We start from the raw sequence: 19,886 nt of genomic DNA, 5'->3' as shown, positions 1-19,886 counted from the left end.
ACTCACATATCCATCTACTGTGCTCATTTTCCTGAACAACATTATTGATAGCAGATCCGGTGAAGCACCTTACCTGGCTCACCTATTTCACTCGGATCGCATCAGAATTCAATTTACTAAATTCAATCCAATTATTTAATGACTATAACAAAAACTATATATATATATATATATATATATGGATTTTATTCATCCAAACTTAAACAAAAAAATAATCAAAGATAAGATGGAGTTCGTATACATGCGCATTAAAGTCAGCCTTCAACGCCCAACCAATTAAGTTATGGGCCTACTCGCCACATCTCACATAAAATCTAAGATTTTAAAATTATACCAAAAATCTTGTGCTTCACATAATATATCTATAAATACGGGGACATATTCACCATTTTTTCCATCCCAAACCAAACCAAATACATCAAAAATTTGAATTCAATATGGCTTCCAAAGCACTTGTCTTGCTCGGCCTTTTCGTAGCCATGGCTCTTCTCATTTCCTCTGAGGTAGCAGCAAGAGAGTTGGCTGAAACAGGTAAGCATTTAATTTACTTGAAATATAATTTACATTTCGGTTTTGTTCATACTATCTACATATTGTGACATATATACTGAATGGATCAATCATGACGATTAATTCAACCATGATATATAGATCAAGCCGTGCATTTCTAAGTTGTGAATGTTATTTTGCATAATGTACTTTCATACTCAATGCATAATGAAGTTACACTATGCTAATTAATCTGATTTATACAGCCAAGGAAACGGAGGCAACTGAAGTCGGAGATCAATATGGTGGTGGATATGGAGGCGGCCGTGGGGGATATGGAGGCGGCGGCAGAGGCGGATATGGAGGAGGCGGCCGAGGCGGATATGGAGGAGGTGGGCGCGGTGGATACGGAGGTGGGCGTGGTGGATACGGAGGTGGACGCTGCCGCTATGGCTGCTGCGGAAGAGGATATGGGGGTTGCAGGTGCTGCAGCTACGCCGGGCAAGCTGTGGATGCCGACTTTGTTGAAGCAGAAACACACAACTAAATCTGCCAAGATAATTCTCAAATAATGTGTGTGAAGAATGTTAATGAATAAAAGAATTGCATGGATGAATTATGTATAATGTAATCTGTTCATGTAATGGTAAAGATCATGTGTGAAAGTAATTGATTGCACTGTGCAACTTTGTTGCACTACCAAACTTAAGACACTGTGTTTTATTTATGGTTTATATCAGCATTAATACCTCAAATCTTAATTATTGAAAACAATAATAATCGACAAAAAAAATAAAAAATAGCAAACCAGATTTATAATGAAATCAAAGATGATCATTAGAGAACTTATAAGCACGTGGTTTTGGATCTCAAATATATCAAGATTGTTTATTCACTCCTTTTTAAATACATTTTCGATCGTAATAAAGATAAAAAAAAAATTCAGAGTTTGTAATTTTTTTGTCATTTTATTTACCATTTAATATTTTTTATATTACAATTTTTATTATTATAATAGGTAAGGGCGGGTGATGTTGAGCACTAACACATATTCATAATGATATCGATTTTTACTAAATTACGGATTTACTTGTTTAACATAATAAATTAAAATTCATAAACTATCAAATTATAATGAATTAATGTATTCGTGTAAGATTACTCTAAAAATAATAAAAAAATCTTCAAGTGAACCAACGTGCACACAACTTGTTTTATTTTCTTAAAACTAAACAACCGAATATTTAATTAAATAAAGAATTTTACAAAAATAAAGTGAGCAATTATTTTTTGAAATATAACTCTCCTATTTTTAAAATAAAAAAATAAATGGTGAACCGCTAAATGGACCATATCACCGTTCTTTTAGATAAAATAATAATAATAATAATAATAATAATAATAATAATAATAATAATAATAAAGGGACGCTTTTTTATATTAAAAAAAAAGTCACGCGCCTTGAATGTAGCATATACTGAACCTGAAAAGTCCACCAATAATAATTAGATTGAAAATATTTATGAATATTTTGTTATAGTGTTAATGTGAGAACCCTGAAATTCCAGCATTTTGCAGTGTGGGGACCCGATGTGAGAACCCAAATTTTTGGGCATGTAATTAATTAAATATAGACATGTATAAGAATTTATTTTCGAGTTATAATAAATTTGAAAATATTAAATAATACATGGTATTGGAAATTTTATGCCAATAAATACATGAGATTCAAAATTCAGTACAAACCATGTATTAATTTCGAAATAAGGCTGAATATCAATCAAATTGGAAGGAAATATTACATACAAGACAGTTTTTCTCAAGAAGGAATCATATCAATAATTATGGAAGGAGTATCTCGATATTTATGGAAGGAACATCTCCCAATTTTGGAAAGAATATCAATCAATTATGGTAGGATTTTCACTTCACCCCTATAAATAGGAGAGACCTCTCATTCAGAATTTACACTGTAATTTTCGAAATTTCCTCTCCAATTTTCGAAATTTTCTCCCAAAAATTCTGCACAAGTCATCAAAATTCTGTCCAGGTTCAGAAATTCGTTTCTCTCTCCCGGGTGCTAGGAATCCGATCTCCACCGTTCAGAATATGATTTCATGTGTGTTGTACAACATATTCAAATTTCAGAAAAATCCAACGGTTAGTTTTTTGTTTATAGCCTTTGCAAGAAAACTGCTTAGATTTTAGGCGAGAAACAGCATACCTACGGTTTTTCGTCAATAAGCAGGTTAAAATGACTTCAAACTCGATCTCCACCGTTCATAGTTTGATTAACGTACATGGTAACGTACTGTAAAAGTTTGAGCCCGATCCAACGGTTCAATAAGGTGCAAGTAATTTTACAAGACAGCTCATTTTTCGGTAGATGTGTTGTTGCGGTTTCGAAACATGATTCTTCTATGATTTCTGAGTTCTTCACGTTTTCTTCCAGTCTAAGGTAAGTGGGCTTGTTTTAAAGTTGAAATTTCGAATTTATACATATGTTGTTTTCGAAAATAGTCGAGTACAATTCTTCTTCTACTCCTTTCTTGTGTTTGTCATACGGTTTTGGGCACTGTGAGGATTCGACTGTATATGGGTGGGAATCCCAACCATGACGTACCCTTACGCGGTGGGGGACAATGTAGTGACCCGTTCCAAAATCACCTACTAATCAAGAACTAAGCATGCAACTAACTTAATTAATAATAATCAGAGATAATTGCGGAAAGGCCAACAAACGATAGTTATACAACCCAATCGAAATCCAGAACAACTCGAACTAAAATGAAATATACGGTACAACCATATCGAAAAGAATAGTACTGAAAACTAAACCAACCAGCCACTCACTGACCTCCTCCTGCTCTTCCTGAGCTGTCCAACCTGAGGCCTGCCCCGTGGGAATGGGGTGTCCAAGATAAACCAAACCGAGGACGTGAGCGATAAGAACGCCCAGTACAAAAGCATGAGTATACAAGCCTATATGGAATGCACATGCTATGATATGATACCAGGGTAGTCAAGAAACAGGAATAACAAAGGATCTCAAAATGCTCAGTCTAGAGGCGCCAAGTGGATAGTGCCGCGCGGTACTCCTCTGGGTCACTGCATCCACTACAAGAACAGACGTGGACCTAAAATGTCCCGGATCACCGAAGCCCTCCGGACCCGTCGGCCACTGTGTACTCTCGGTGTCCATGTGTCCACAAGACAAGACAGGGCTGAGCGACCCCACAAGATATAGCTTATCTCGAAAGAGATACAGCTCAACAGTAAAGGCTATCTCGAAGGAGATACGGCTCAACATGAAATGCAACATGCATCATAAAACGTGACATAATAGCATGCATCATATGACATATATCAATGCACCACATAATCATGCAACACATATAAGGATGTATACTCGACCAGGATATCTCGGATAGTACTTTCGTACCTCTATCACAGCAAGCCTAGCCTTACGCAACACCGCTAATCAGGTCTAGAACAAGCCTACGCATCAAAAGCATACCCAATGAACAATACTACCATGCTAGACTAGCAAAACCAGTACTACCAAAGGTTTAGGGTTTACCTTCGTCCGTCGACAGCCCTTTGATGTCGATTGCCTCGTAACTCAGGCGTCGCTACGCTACCAATCCTGGCAGCTCTTGGCTATCGCTCGACCAACAACTAACCCTAGAAACCTTCCAAACCTCTCAACTAGGAGACACAACTTCAAGAATTTGCAATCCAAAATGAGGAATTCCGAGCACTATTTATAGGCTATGTTCGGATCCACCGAACACACTTCGGAACGTCCGAACTCCTACGTGTCCATCGGCTCTTGACACCTCATGATCGGATCCACCGAACCTACACTTCGGATCATCCGAACTTGCATGCAAACTGACGTGTCGATCAACTCTTGACACCTCATGATCGGACCCACCGAACCCACTTCGGATCGTCCGAACTCTTCGGTGCTACCGAACCATCTTCGGTCCGTCCGATCATGACCATGGTCAAAATCACACATTAAACCTTCTTAATCACCATTAATCCGTTAATTACCCAATTTGGAATTCAGGCTACTACATTCTCCCCCCCTTAAAAAGATTTCGTCCTCGAAATCAGGTTTAGAGGATGAACAAAAAGGAGTAACAACCTTGTTATTATATCTCAATTGTTGCTAAACACAACTGATATTTAGATTACAACGGAAAACACACACACATCCATATTACAACCATAGTACAACTCAAAAGAGCTCTGGATGCTCCGAACGCATACGACTCTCTAGCTCCCAAGTGGCTTCTTCAGTGCCTCTGCGCTGCCACTGAATTAAGACAAGAGGAATAATCTTATTTCGCAATACCTTGTCTTTGCGATCGAGAATCCGCACTGGTCGTTCCACGTAAGACAAATCCGTATTTAGTTGAACTTCAGATGGATGCAAGATGTGAGACTCATCTGCTACATATCGTCTCAACAAAGATACGTGGAACACATCATGAATCCCAGACAGATACGGAGGTAATGCTAACCTGTAAGCCAAATCTCCCACACATTCCAGAATCTCAAAAGGACCAATAAATCTCGGAGATAGCTTACCCTTGAGACCAAATCTCAAAATCCTGCGAAAAGGCGAAACTCGGAGAAACACTTTCTCACCTGGCTGAAAATAAAGAGGTCGCCGCTTGGTGTTTGCATAACTAGCCTGTCGATCCTGAGCGATCTTAATCCGTTTCTTGATTACTGCAACCTTATCAATAGCCTGCTGGACTAACTCCGGTCCCTCAACATGTCGTTCCCCAACTTCATCCCAAAATAATGGAGTACGACAACGTCGCCCATACAACGCCTCAAATGGTGCCATACCAATACTACGATGATAGCTGTTGTTGTACGCGAACTCAATCAAAGACAAATGATCCTGCCAAGCGGTTCCGAAATCCATCACACAAGCTCGCATCATATCCTCAAGTGTACGGATAGTCCTCTCCGTCTGACCGTCGGTCTCTGGATGATAAGCCGTACTCAAACTTAGTGAAGTACCCAATGCCGACTGAAAACTACCCCAAAATCGTGAGGTAAAACGAGGATCTCTGTCACTAACAATACTGACTGGTACCCCATGCAAACGTACAATCTCTTGAATGTACAATCGAGCCATACGATTGAAAGTGAAATCACGGTTATATGGCAGAAAATGAGCAGATTTGGTGAGTCGATCCACCACTACCCAAATAGCATCACTATTCCTCGAAGACAATGGTAAGTGAGTAATGAAGTCCATCGCGATATGCTCCCACTTCCATTCGGGAATAGGTAAGTTCAGCAATAATCCTCCCGGTCGACGGTGCTCTGCCTTAACCTGCTGACAAACAAGACACTTGGAAGTAAACTGATAAACGCTGCGCTTCATCCCTTTCCACCAAAATCGTGTCCTCAAATCTTTATACATCTTGTTGCTTCCTGGATGGACACTCAACTTGCTTCGATGAGCCTGAGCCAAGATCTCTTCCCTCAAAGTATCATCCTCTGGTACCACAACCCGATTAGACAAACACAGAAGACCATTAGACTGATAATGGAAATTGCTATCTCCACCAACCAATCGGGCTAATCTCTGAGTCTTGAGATCAGACATCTGTGCATCTCGAATCCGAGCGAACAAAGCTGGCTCAGATAAAATGGTAGCAACACGAATGCTCTCCATACCTTTCCGATGTTTGAAATTAAATCCCAATGAACAACAATCCTGGATAGTACTAATCATAGCACTGGTCTGAAGTGCAGAGATTCTCACCTTGCGACTAAGAGCATCGGCTGTGAGATTCGTAGAACCTGGATGGTATTTGATCTCGCAGTCATAATCTTTAAGTAGATCCATCCAACGACGTTGTCTCATGTTCAACTCAGCCTGAGTGAACAGATACTTCAGACTCTTATGATCAGTGAAAATTTCAAACTTAACCCCGTACAAGTAATGACGCTAGATCTTTAGCGCAAACACAATAGCAGCTAATTCTAGATCATGAATAGGATACTTTTCCTCGTGAGGTTTCAACTGCCTGGATGCGTAAGCGATCACATGATCATTCTGCGTCAACACACACCCTAAGCCTTGAAAAGAGGCATCGGTGTAAACACTGAAACCATCAGATCCTGACGGTAACGCCAAAACAGGTGCAGAAGTCAGAAGTCGACGAAGCTCTCTGAAACTATCTTCGCACTCAGATGACCACTCAAATGGAACATCCTTCCGAGTAAGTTGCGTCAATGGTCTAGCTACCTGAGAGAAATTCACAATGAAGCGACGATAATACCCTGCCAGACCTAGAAAACTACGGATCTCAGCCACCGTCGTAGGACGTGACCAATTCAGCACTGCTTCGATCTTGCTGGGATCCACAGAAATTCCTTCCTTGGAAATCACATGACCAAGGAATACTACACGATCAATCCAGAACTCGCACTTACTCAGCTTAGCATACAATTGCTTCTCGCGAAGAATCTGCAACACAATCCTCAAGTGCTGGATATGCTCTTCCACATTGTGAGAATAAATCAAGATATCGTCGATGAAAACCACAACAAACTGATCTAGAAAATCTCGAAAGACTCGATTCATCAGATCCATGAACACCGCTGGCGCATTCGTCAATCCAAATGGCATAACTAGAAACTCGTAATGCCCATATCGAGTACGAAATGCAGTCTTGGAAATATCATCATCTCTAACTCTCATCTGATGATAACCCGATCGCAAGTTAATCTTGGAGTAAACAGAGGTACCCTGAAGCTGATCGAACAAGTCATCAATACGAGGTAATGGATACTTGTTTTTGATCGTTACACGATTCAGCTGGCGATAATCAATGCACAATCGCATAGATCCATCTTTCTTCTTGACAAACAAGACTGGAGCTCCCCAAGGTGAAACACTTGGGCGAATATAACCTTTATCAAGAAGATCCTGCAATTGCTGCTTCAATTCTCTCATCTCTGACGGAGCAAGACGATAGGGGGCACGAGAAATCGGTGCAGTCCCTGGCATTAACTCAATGCCAAATTCCACCTCTCTAACCGGAGGAAAACCAGGAATCTCATCTGGGAAGACATCAGGAAATTCACAAACCACTGGAATATCCTCTATACCAACACTACCTGTGGACGAATCAATCGCATAGATGAGGTAGCCTTCCCCGCCCGACTCTAAAGCACGACAGGCTTTCAGAGCAGATACCACTGGCATCGGAGGTCGCGCTCCCTCACCATAGAAAAACCAACTAGAGCTCTCAGTCGTACGAAACTGAACAAGCTTCTGGTAACAATCCACGGTAGCTCGGTAGGTAGTCAATAGGTCTATACCTAGAATACAATCAAAATCTTCTATCTCCAGGATCATAAGATTCGCAATCAATTCGTTACCCTAAAAAATCTAAGGGACAACCCATCACTAGACGCTTCGCTAACACCGAATGACCCATCGGAGTAGAAACAGAAAGAATGACGTCTAGAGAAACATACGGTAACTTATGACGCTTAACAAATCGTGCAGAAATGAATGAATGTGATGCTCCGGTATCAATAAGAACAACAGCAGGAATACCGCATAAACGAAAAGTACCTGCTATGACTCTCTCTGTCTCATCTGCAGCCTGATCCTGGTTCAGCGCAAAAACCTGACCTTGGGCACGAGGTCGAAGATTTGAACTACCCACTGCCTGACCCTGCCTTCTCTGCTGAACAGTCGTCTGAGATCCGGAACCAGATCCTGCTCCACCTCGCAACTGAGGACAATTCTTCTTGAGATGACCCATCTCTCCGCACTGAAAACAAGCTCCCGCGGCTGATCGGCATTGCTCCGATGGATGGTTCTTCCCACAATGCACACAAGAAACCTTCTTCTTACCAAAGCGGAAAACACCGCTAGACCGTGATCCAGATCCAGAAGAAGAAGAACCAGATTTCTTGAAAGACTGAGATCGAAGGCTTAAAGTACTCGGAGGTCTAGAGGAAAGAATAGCCCTACCACGCTGGAGACTGATCTCTGCCTGGCGACACCGGTTCACTAATCCATCATACGAAGTAGGATTATCACAGACAGTGACTCGATCAAAAATCTCCTGGTTAAGACCCTGGAGGAAATGGTCATACTTGGCCTCAGAACTGCCACTGATATGAGGGGCAAAAGGTAACAACTCAAAGAACTTCTGCTGATATTCATCAACAGACATACTCCCCTGCTTAAGATTCAGGAGCTCAATCGTCTTTGCCTGGCGAAGGGCTGGAGGAAAATACAGCTGCATGAAAGCTGCACGGAAATCGGCCCAAGTCACCCTACCCTGAGACTGGACTATCGGTGCAGAAGTCGATCGCCACCACTTGCGCGCACGGCCCTCGAGAAGAAAACTAAGGGTCTCCATCTGCTGCTCCTCGGTGCACTGGAATGCACGGAAACAACTCTCCATGCGCTCTAACCAATCCTCAGCATCATCGGGAGTCTCACCGCCGACTAAAGGCTTAGGCCACATCTGAATGAAACGGTGCAAATCAAAACGCCTAGGACCATCCCGACGATGACGATGTTCACGATGACGCCTACGATCGTCCTGGTCACCCCAACGACCTACACTTCCCTGATTACTCTCATCACCAAAGTGGTCAGCCATCGCTACAAGATAGAATGGGGAAAATGGTAAAATGGTCAACGAAAATCCCAAAACAGAATCTATATCCCAAAATCGTAAGCATGCTCTGATACCATAAATGTAGTGACCCGTTCCAAAATCACCTACTAATCAAGAACTAAGCATGCAACTAACTTAATTAATAATAATCAGAGATAATTGCGAAAAGGCCAACAAACGATAGTTATACAACCCAATCGAAATCCAGAACAACTCGAACTAAAATGAAATATACGGTACAACCATATCGAAAAGAATAGTACTGAAAACTAAACCAACCAGCCACTCACTGACCTCCTCCTGCTCTTCCTGAGCTGTCCAACCTGAGGCCTGTCCCGTGGGAATGGGGTGTCCAAGATAAACCAAACCGAGGACGTGAGCGATAAGAACGCCCAGTACAAAAGCATGAGTATACAAGCCTATATGAAATGCACATGCTATGATATGATACCAGGGTAGTCAAGAAACAGGAATAACAAAGGATCTCAAAATGCTCAGTCTAGAGGCGCCAAGTGGATAGTGCCGCGCGGTACTCCTCTGGGTCACTGCATCCACTACAAGAACAGACGTGGACCTAAAATGTCCCGGATCACCGAAGCCCTCCGGACCCGTCGGCCACTGTGTACTCTCGGTGTCCATGCGTCCACAAGACAAGACAGGGCTGAGCGACCCCACAAGATATAGCTTATCTCGAAAGAGATACAGCTCAACAGTAAAGGCTATCTCGAAGGAGATACGGCTCAACATGAAATGCAACATGCATCATAAAACGTGACATAATAGCATGCATCATATGACATATATCAATGCACCACATAATCATGCAACACATATAAGGATGTATACTCGACCAGGATATCTCGGATAGTACTTTCGTACCTCTATCACAGCAAGCCTAGCCTTACGCAACACCGCTAATCAGGTCTAGAACAAGCCTACGCATCAAAAGCATACCCAATGAACAATACTACCATGCTAGACTAGCAAAACCAGTACTACCAAAGGTTTAGGGTTTACCTTCGTCCGTCGACAGCCCTTTGATGTCGATTGCCTCGTAACTCAGGCGTCGCTACGCTACCAATCCTGGCAGCTCTTGGCTATCGCTCGACCAACAACTAACCCTAGAAACCTTCCAAACCTCTCAACTAGGAGACACAACTTCAAGAATTTGCAATCCAAAATGAGGAATTCCGAGCACTATTTATAGGCTATGTTCGGATCCACCGAACACACTTCGGAACGTCCGAACTCCTACGTGTCCATCGGCTCTTGACACCTCATGATCGGATCCACCGAACCTACACTTCGGATCATCCGAACTTGCATGCAAACTGACGTGTCGATCAACTCTTGACACCTCATGATCGGACCCACCGAACCCACTTCGGATCGTCCGAACTCTTCGGTGCTACCGAACCATCTTCGGTCCGTCCGATCATGACCATGGTTAAAATCACACATTAAACCTTCTTAATCACCATTAATCCGTTAATTACCCAATTTGGAATTCAGGCTACTACAGACATAACCGCTATACGGCCTCGCCCCTTAGAGGAGTAAAAATTAGGGACTGATATCAGTAAACCATAGAAAGTAGATGAATCTCAGTGCTGGTAAATGTTATGCATGTGATATGAATGATGTTATGCAAGTGCAAGTCATGTGATTTTCGAAATTATGCATGTTGTTATATTGTGCTCGAACGGCCCCCACTTGCTGAGTATTTCCCAAAATACTCACCCCTTACTCTACCCTCCCCGGATAAGTCAGAAGAAGAAATAGAGAAAGAAGAAGCAGACGCCAGTTTTTGAACTGATAGTGGACGCATGAAGAATTTTAACTAAGAATATGTTTTGTGAGTTTTTAATTCAAATTATAAACGCTTCCGCAGATTTTTGTCATTTTAAGAATCTATGTTGTAAAGACAATCTTTTGATTGATTATGAGTAATAAACTGATTTTGGTTTATACTGAACTACGAGGCTTGTTGTTTAGCAATTATGTGATTGTTGAATAACGCCGGTGTCGACTAACTCCGGTCTCGGGGCGTGACACCCGGACGCTAATCGGATATAAATATGCTTTTTCAGAACTAGCAATATTCAGCAACAATGCAAGAATTTCAGCAAAAGCTAACAATATTCTAATAGCTATTAAAATTTCAGAAGATGATATTTTTTTCCAGCAGACGTGTATTTTTCAGCAGACCGAATCCAGCAACAGAAAAATTCAATAGCGAGATTTCAGCAGATAGCTACTGATTCTGCTTATGACTTGTAACTGAAGCATTTATCATGGATTAAAGATTCTAATGATACATATGGCAGATTTTATGGCCTTTTATTTGGGAGGCTAACAATCAGAAATTTGCCTATAAATAACACCCTCAAATCTATGAATTAGTGTTACACAAATATTGAGTATCACTTGAAAAATCGAGTTAAGAGAGCACCTTTGTTCAAGCAGAAAAATCCAGTAGCGAGAACAATAGATTTCAGACTCCAACCGAAACTCGTAGAAAAATTACAATAAGTGGGCTTATGCATAAATATCTTGAAATCAGTTTGATAATTCATGTTTTATGTATTTTTGATCTCCGATTTTGAAGCACTGAAACCTAGTGAATTAATGGTAGGAATATACATTCTGAATATTACTGAATTCTGATTACTGATTATTGGCCTCACCCCTTAGAGGAGAGAACATATAGGGGACTGATATCAGTTTAGCCATGAAATTCACAAACGTGTTCAGTACTTGATAAATTTCTGATTTCTGAATACTGATTCCTGAATACTGATTCATGTTCTGAAAATAAGAGTTTCTGTTTATTATTTCTATTACTCTTTCTGTTGAAAATGGTTTTGAAATCTGGAGTTATTCCCTCCCCTGCTTACTGAGTGACAACCACACTCATCCACCAAACCCATCTCAGATAAGAACGATGAAGAAATGTTAGAAGAAGAAGAAGAACAGAATCAATTCTGGGGCTGGTGAAGAAGGTTGTAATTTCTCAGTTCTGATTTATGTTTTATTTATCGCTGCATCTGTTAAGAAATTTTTATATCTGGTTTTACATTTCCGCTGTAAAACATTTGTATTCGAGTTTGTAACAGACATTGAAATATTCAATATTATGAATACAAAGATTGGTTTCTGAATTTTGTAATTCTGAGGCTTGTTGTTTTCGAATGTAAATTAGAGAGCAATGCTGGTATCGACTAACCCCGTCCCCGGGGCGTGACAGTTAAGTTTAAAAGACAATAAGTTTTGGCAAAGAAAAAAATAATATCGAGCCGTTTCAAGTACATATGTCTCTTCATGTAATTATAGAACTCTAAACATTGGACAAATCAGACCGCTCATTGTTCTATCAGAAGCTCAAGCAAATCATATCTTGAATATGTTTCTTACGGGAGCACTATATCAAAGAAATAATCAGAGTCTGACTGTTCGATTTTAACCGGTCAAACATTAACATATCAATATGGATACAACCAACTCAAGATGGTCAAACATAATCAGATAAAATGACAAGCACAATATCCTATCAACTCCCAATTGACACAAATATTTCTTAGAATGTTTAAAGTCAAACAAATTTTCATAAACTAAAAGAGCCGTAGCTGTAAAATGTAAAGGAACATTAAATGAACATTTAATGAAAAGTACGATGAAGAGAGGCAATACCAATATTTCGGGAGAAGTTATATATGATAATTGATAATGTTATCTGACCGTTTGAAGTTTTCAAATATAAATATGCAAATTCAAAACTTCATAATTATGCAGAAATCAATAAGTTTCAAGCTTTCAATTCTCGAGCACACTTTTATTTTTAAGATATCAAGCTGCTCACCAAGCACATGCCTATTTGTCCATATCAGATCATCACATATCAACTCGTGCTATCCTACCAACTCTAATCGTTCAAAGTTAATCATTGTAAAATTTGTTCTTTCTGGTGAATTGAAATAAACAAGAACTTGTTGTGTTGAATTTATACTCAGATTTCCGACTTAGGTAGTGTGATAAGTTCTAGTCGAAGTAGGTTTGTACAAATACTGTATAAATCGAATTCTTTTAGTGAATTACTTCCTAAGTGGAAGAAAAAGTGAAGAGAGTATTTAAGTCTCTGAACATCCATAAAAATTTTGTGTTCTTTACTTTACTTCGTACTTGTTTTATGTTCATATTTGTTAAAATTTTCATATTGAATATATACTTTATCACGAAGTCCAGTCGAACCGTTTTCAGAACTCAAATTATTTTTAGATGGTCAAGTTAAACCTAACTGTTCAAAAAAGAGTTCAACAACTAACAATTGTTTAAGTCAGTTCTAGTTTTTCGAATTTTTTTAAAAAGATTTCATCCGCCTATCCTCCAAACTCTTTTTCGATCCTAATAAGTTGTATCAGATAGGTTTTTCTTGACCTCCGATATTCATATATATATATATATATATATATATATATATATATATATATATATATATATATATATATATATATATATATATATCCATGGTATTTTTTAACAAAATTTCAATATTCTCAAAAGAATAATATGTTTCTAACTGTAATTAAATATTTTTATGTAATAATTGTATTTATTATTTTAGCGTTTTGGCATCACCAAAAAGATGATAATTGTTAATTTTAAAAGAAAGTTGGCAAAGAAAAAAACATCAAGTCGTTTCAGCTCCAACTTTCTCTGTCTTTTCAGACCGCTCATAGTTCTATCAAAAGCTTAAGCAGATCATATCTTGATTCTGTTTCTAATCGGACCGTTATATCAAATAAATATTCAGAGTCTTCCCGTTCGAATTTACCCAATCAGACACAAAAAATCAAGACAAATAAAATCAACTCAATGTGGTCAAATATTATCAGATAATATGACAATAACCGTATCCTACTAACTCCAGATTGATGGTAATATTGCATAAAATGTGAAAAGTCAATCAAATTTCCATAAGCTAAAGAGCTGTAGCCCTGAAAACAAAAAAAATCTTTGAATGAGAATTTAATGCAATGTGTGGTGAAGAGAGATTGACAATACCACTCAGTCAGAATAAAGTACAGATGATTGTTAATAAAGTTATCCGATCTTTGGAAGTCTTCGGATATAAATATGCTGATTCAGAACTTCATAACTACGAAGAAATCAATAAATTTCAAGCTTTCAATTTGCAATATACATAATCTCGAGAACACTTATTCTTTCTAATATATCAAGTTGTTCACCTCGCACACACAATTTTTTTTCATATCAGATCATCAATACCAACTCGTGCTATCCTAACAACTAACCGTTGAAAATTTTGTTCTTTCTAGTAAACCAATGATTTTTAGACAAACTAGAACTTGTTGCGTTGAATTAATACTAAGAGTTTCGACTTAGTCAACGTAATAAATCTTAATAGAATTGAGTTTATACAAGGATTGTATAAATAAAATTCTTTTAATGAATTCAATCTTAAGTGAAAGAAGATGTTACATAAGAGTATTTAAGCCTTCAAAAATTCATAAAAAAATACGCGTTCTTTACTTAACTTTGCACTTAATTTATGTTCTTGTTTGTTCAAATTCACAAAAAAAAAATATATACTTTATCACTAAGTCTACATGAATTGTTTTTGACATTCAAAATAATTTTTAAGAGATCCAGTTAAACCTAGACATTCACAAAAAAAAATAACATACAGTCAACTCAATTTTTTTGGAAAAAAAAAAATAAATTTGTTTACCCTTCTAAAAAAATTTCGGTCCTAACATATAATTTGCAATTGTAATTAAAATATATATATATATATATATATATATATAGATATTATTTTATCCACATTCATAGATTGGAGGAAAGCTTCAAGTCACCAATTCCAAATGTGAACGAAGAAACTTTCGTTGACTACTTTCTGTTTCTTTCAATGCTAAGTTGACTACGACCATTCTACTCTCAGACAAGTGTCAGCCATCCACATTATTATAAATTATTGGTTTCTAAAGTTTTTCCTTTTTTCTAGAGAGATCTTATTTTTTATTTTAAAAAATTATTTTTTTTCAAATTAACTCTACGATATTAGAGGAATCGAGACGATAAAAACGATACCTCTATACTTCATAAAATCAAAAATATCTTATTATAAAAAAAATCCAACTAATAACAGTCCACAAAATAATTATAAATTGAGATATTAATTCGACTACAAATATAATAAATTTTTTTTTATCAAAACTACAAATATAATTAATGGCAAAAACTTGTGTGAGACGGTCTTACGGGTCATATTTATGAGACGGATCTTTTATTTGAGTCACCCATTAAAAAGTATTAATTTTTTTGCTAAGAATATTTACTTTCTATTGTGAATATGGGTAGGGTTGACTCGTCTCACATGATACCCCCTCTTAATTAAAAACAATACTCGTGTAAATAGTAAATACACTTGGTGTTTTTTGTCTCCATCTTGTACTTATTTTCTCCCCCTAACATGTGGATAAGATGTATTTTGAGGATTTCTCCATTCGACATTTGAAATAGCTCACGTGAACGGGGACAATAATTTCAATGTTTGTTCAATATTTAATGTTGTCCCAATTAATTTGTCAAGAACTATTTATTTTGTCCCCACCATAATTATATTTATAATATAACAAATTAAATATGTAATGCAAATGGATGAAAAACGCCACAAATGGACCATGAAGCTACATTTTTTTGTAATATGTTATAGGTTAATTTTTCGTTGGCCTGACTTTTGAGAATATTTGGCAAGAAAATTTAAAATATTGATTTGAAGATCTTGAAGAAAATCATATTACTTAAAGAAATATTTTGTTGTATATATCTCGTGATTGTTGAAGAAATTGAAATATATAACATTGATTAATATGAGAATATGTTGAGGATCGAAGTTGAGTTTAGAGGGGGGGTGAATAAACTCTACTCGTTTTTCGTGAGGATGAAGTACTAGAATCCTGTTAAGGATAGTAGTTGGTCTTGTGAGAAAACTTTCACCTGATTACAGTAGAATGTGCGGAAATAATCCGATGAAGTAGTTGAAAAACAATAAAGCAGTAGACAGCAGTTGTTTATGGAAGTTCGAAGATAAACTCTTCTACGTCTCCCCTTCTTCTGTTTCCAGAAGGTATAACTAAAAGACTTTGGATATTACAGTACAACACTTGTACACACCCACTTCAGAAGGACTTACACCTCAGCCTACTGAAACTCTTAGTTTCTCAACTTTACACAAATGTGGAACACAAAGTTCTGAAAAGACTCTTTTCAGATTACAGACTCTTCTGATAAAATATTGATGTAGTAAAGATTGTGAAGAGTGTAAGAATTAGTAGCACAAGATGATCTTTAACAAGATCAGATATAAGCTATGAAGCGTGTGCTACTTTTCTTTGTGTTGAACTTGACAACGCTCAAGAATGAATGATATTTTTCTGATAAGAGAGTAGCTTTGTTCCTTGAAAAATGATATTATGCGAAGTGTCGTGTCGAACAAGGATTTGATCCAAGTATATATAATCGACTGAGTTCAACGTTCATAAACAGAGAAGTCTTCAGATAACTGATACAATCAGCTTTATTACCGAAATAGGTTCCTGCAGAAAAGCTATAAAACAATCAGTCTTGTTTTATACTCAATTTGGTAATATGCATTAAATGACTCCGTATAGTATTTAATGCTGCAATTAATGCTGGTACTAGGAACACTTTAACGGTAACAATTAAGGTAGCAACGTTAGAAAGTGTTCTCTACTGGTTTGTATAGTTAGCCCTCTTTCTACTGGTTTAGTTTTACTAGAGCAGCAGCTACTGATAAACTATCTAGTTGTTCTGATCTGCTGGTCTACTGATTTTAGTTACCATCGCCACAATAAAATTCATATCTAACAATTTCCCCCTTTGTGGTGATGTCAAAACCTAAACAGTAGAAAGATATAAAATAAACAGATAATCATTTAAATAAACAGATAATAATAATAATGTATCAAGGTAAGCAAATTAATTGGTTCCAATGTCCCTGTAAATGATTTCTTCATTTAGAGGTTCTTGATCTCTTCTGTTGGAAGGTTCAGCCTCATCTTCTGTTTGCCTAACTCCTTCTTGATCTCTTCTATCTTCCTCCTTTTTGGCATCAGCGGCTACCACATGGGTAAAGAGATCATTCAATCTTCCGGAAATATTTTGAATGCCATCAGTTAGCATCTCTAGATAAGGAGTCTGAGAGGAAATGCGATTATCTAAGGCGGTAATAGATTGATTTTGAGAATCAATCTTGGCATCCAGAAGTTCCACAGAAGTAGAGAGCGATCGAAAAAGATCGTCATGCTCAGTGATTCGAGAAAGTATATCAGTTTGAGCGAGTAGGAGGGCGTTGAGAGTTCTTGATACATTTTGTCTGAAGATGGAGGCTTCAACATACATCTTGTCCGTTGTCTCCTTAGTGAGATAGATGTGTTTACCCATGCGCTCTCAGAAGTCTTTAGCACCAGTGATTTCCACAAGGTTTTCACAAGACATACGCTGCACCAATTCAGATATGTTGGTGAGGTCGGTTTGTAGACATAGAATCTGTTGTTCGAGATTGAAAGCATCTGATTCTGGTGAAGGAGTTCGGTAAAGAATGCGTTGTTTGATCTCAGATAGACGAGAAGTCGTCGCAGTCACAACAGGTAGGGAGACAGTTAACGCAGTAGAGTCAACAGGAGCATCTAACAAAGCAGTAGAAGGAACCGGGTCGATAGTGCTTTCTGCTGGAAATGCAGAAACAGTAGACTCAACAGCAACCAGAGGCGGAGGAACATCTTCAGTAGGTGTAGTCAGATCAGAAGCCAAAACTTCTTCCAAAGGTACAATTGCAGCCTGTGTAACTGAAGGTGCTTCAACCAAAGGTGCAGAGGGAGGTTCCAGAAGAACACTCATTTCTGCTTGATGTTCAGCAGAAAATAATCCTAAGTTCGGCAGTAGGGAAGTAGTGTCTGGTTCTGCGACTTGTTGTCCTGGGGTAGGAGATCCAGAAGCTGGTAAGTCCAAGGTGGCAGAGACAGCAGGGACAATAGATTCAATCACTTCTTCAACTGAAGCCAGTTCATGCACAGATAGAAGCGATGAGGACTGAATGGGCCGAGTCGGAGATGTAGGAGTACTAAAAACAGCAGCCTTTGGGGAGGCAGTGGTCCTTTCCTCAACTATCTGATTTTGTTGAAAGCTCGGGATAAGGCCCATATGATTGACTGTAGGCTCTCCAAAGCCTTGTTCTTGAGCAAGAAGTTGCTCATTCATCTGCTGAAGTCTTTCAGAAAGAATCAAAATAACATGTTGATCCTGAGCAGCAGTAGGAGTGGCAGGATCAAAATTCGATTGAATAACTTGCAACACTGATTCTAATTTCTGACACTTGAGTTGATCGAGGATGAAGTTCCTTCTGCCCAAGGCCTCGATAACATTCTTCGTTTTTGCCAGCTGAAAAGTCCTTCTTTCGGCACTCATCATCTTGCTATAATTGCCTTTGGTTTTGAAGAAGTCAAAAGAATGGAACAATTGGACAGCATGCCATTCATCAAAGAATTTTATCTCCTCGTTAGCAGAGGTCTCAGTTTCTGCTAGGTGAAGGTCAACACCTGTAGTAACAGTGGTCTTGTGACCAAAAGTAGGTGGTTCTACAACCATTTTCCCTTTTCCTTTGTCAGTAGATGAAATGGGCGCAATAGGGCGGAAAGCAGAAGACCCACTTGCTGGTTCTCGAATAACAACGCCAGATGATGGCTTAAAAACTGAAACAGAAGAGGGTGCTGATACGGACGCAGTAACGAGAGCAGTGGAAGAAACAGTCGAGCGAACAGAAGGAGCAGCTTCTGGAAAGACCTGTCGAATAGGTACTTTCTCAATCTCAGACAGTGCTGCTGTATTTTTCAATTTGGGGATGGTGCGCTGTTTCTTCTTTGCTGGGGTCGGTATAGTTGGGCGAGCAGTAGCAGCAGATTCTTCTGAAGCTGTTTTATCGGAATCTGTGGAAATAAGCAGTCGTTTCTTTGAAATTTGCTTGTGAGGTTTAGGAGCCTCAGAGGCAGATTCCCCAATTTCCTTTTTCATTGCAACAAATTCCGTCACTGTTGGCTTAGGCCTTAGAGCCAAAACATTTGCTGCATCAATCATTGTGACAGAAGTAGCATCGAGATCACTAGTAGATGGAAAACCAGCATCTTTGAGCAACACACTGATCTGAACCGCGAAACCAGAGCTCTTCCGAGTGACCATATCCTTCATAATTCTAAAAATAAAGTGACTCCAATCCACCTTAATCCCTTTGGTGATGGCAGTCATGACTTGAACTTTTTCTTTTGTCAGTTTATCAAAGGTGCCAGCCTTGATCAGAATAGCTTTGGCCACAATATCGGCCAGAATCTGATACTCTATCTTTAGTAATTTCTTATGGCAAGAAGGAGACACTTCTTCTCCAGATGCGGAGAAAGAGGTGAGAGCAACAGACATATCTGTTTTTGAAATATCAGAAAGTTCAGAAACACCCGAAAGTGGAAGGAGGAAGGTTGCTCCTAGATGAGCGGCATCAATGGAGATAGAAGCATCTCCTTGGGTATGAACAATCCTTCCTTCATGGACTGTTGCTTTGGCGTAAAATTCCAGGAGAGCATTTTTGTAGATGATTGCTGGTGCTTCCAGGAATTTTCGGAG

At 38.6% G+C, this 19,886-nt stretch overlaps 1 protein-coding gene across 2 annotated transcripts; it reads left to right on the top strand.

Moving 5' to 3' along the window:
* The first annotated feature begins 327 nt into the window (after window positions 1-327).
* LOC140827764 (glycine-rich protein-like) lies at window positions 328-1,198 on the top strand. Of its 2 annotated transcripts, XM_073190586.1 has the most exons (3): window positions 328-531; window positions 756-881; window positions 924-1,198. In XM_073190586.1, the coding sequence occupies exons 1-3, from the start codon at window positions 438-440 to the stop codon at window positions 1,034-1,036; spliced, it is 333 nt and encodes a 110-aa protein (XP_073046687.1). In that variant the 5' UTR covers window positions 328-437; the 3' UTR covers window positions 1,037-1,198. The 2 variants fall into 2 exon arrangements, with proteins under 2 accessions (XP_073046687.1, XP_073046686.1); XM_073190585.1 differs by having other exon boundaries at window positions 756-1,198.
* Window positions 1,199-19,886: the final 18,688 nt, after the last annotated feature.

Source organism: Primulina eburnea, chromosome 3 (assembly GCF_022965805.1).
Source record: "Primulina eburnea isolate SZY01 chromosome 3, ASM2296580v1, whole genome shotgun sequence".
NCBI classification, from domain to species: Eukaryota; Viridiplantae; Streptophyta; class Magnoliopsida; order Lamiales; family Gesneriaceae; genus Primulina; species Primulina eburnea.
The sequence above is the reverse complement of the archived record's forward strand: the minus strand, read 5'-3'. Positions and strand labels throughout refer to the sequence as shown.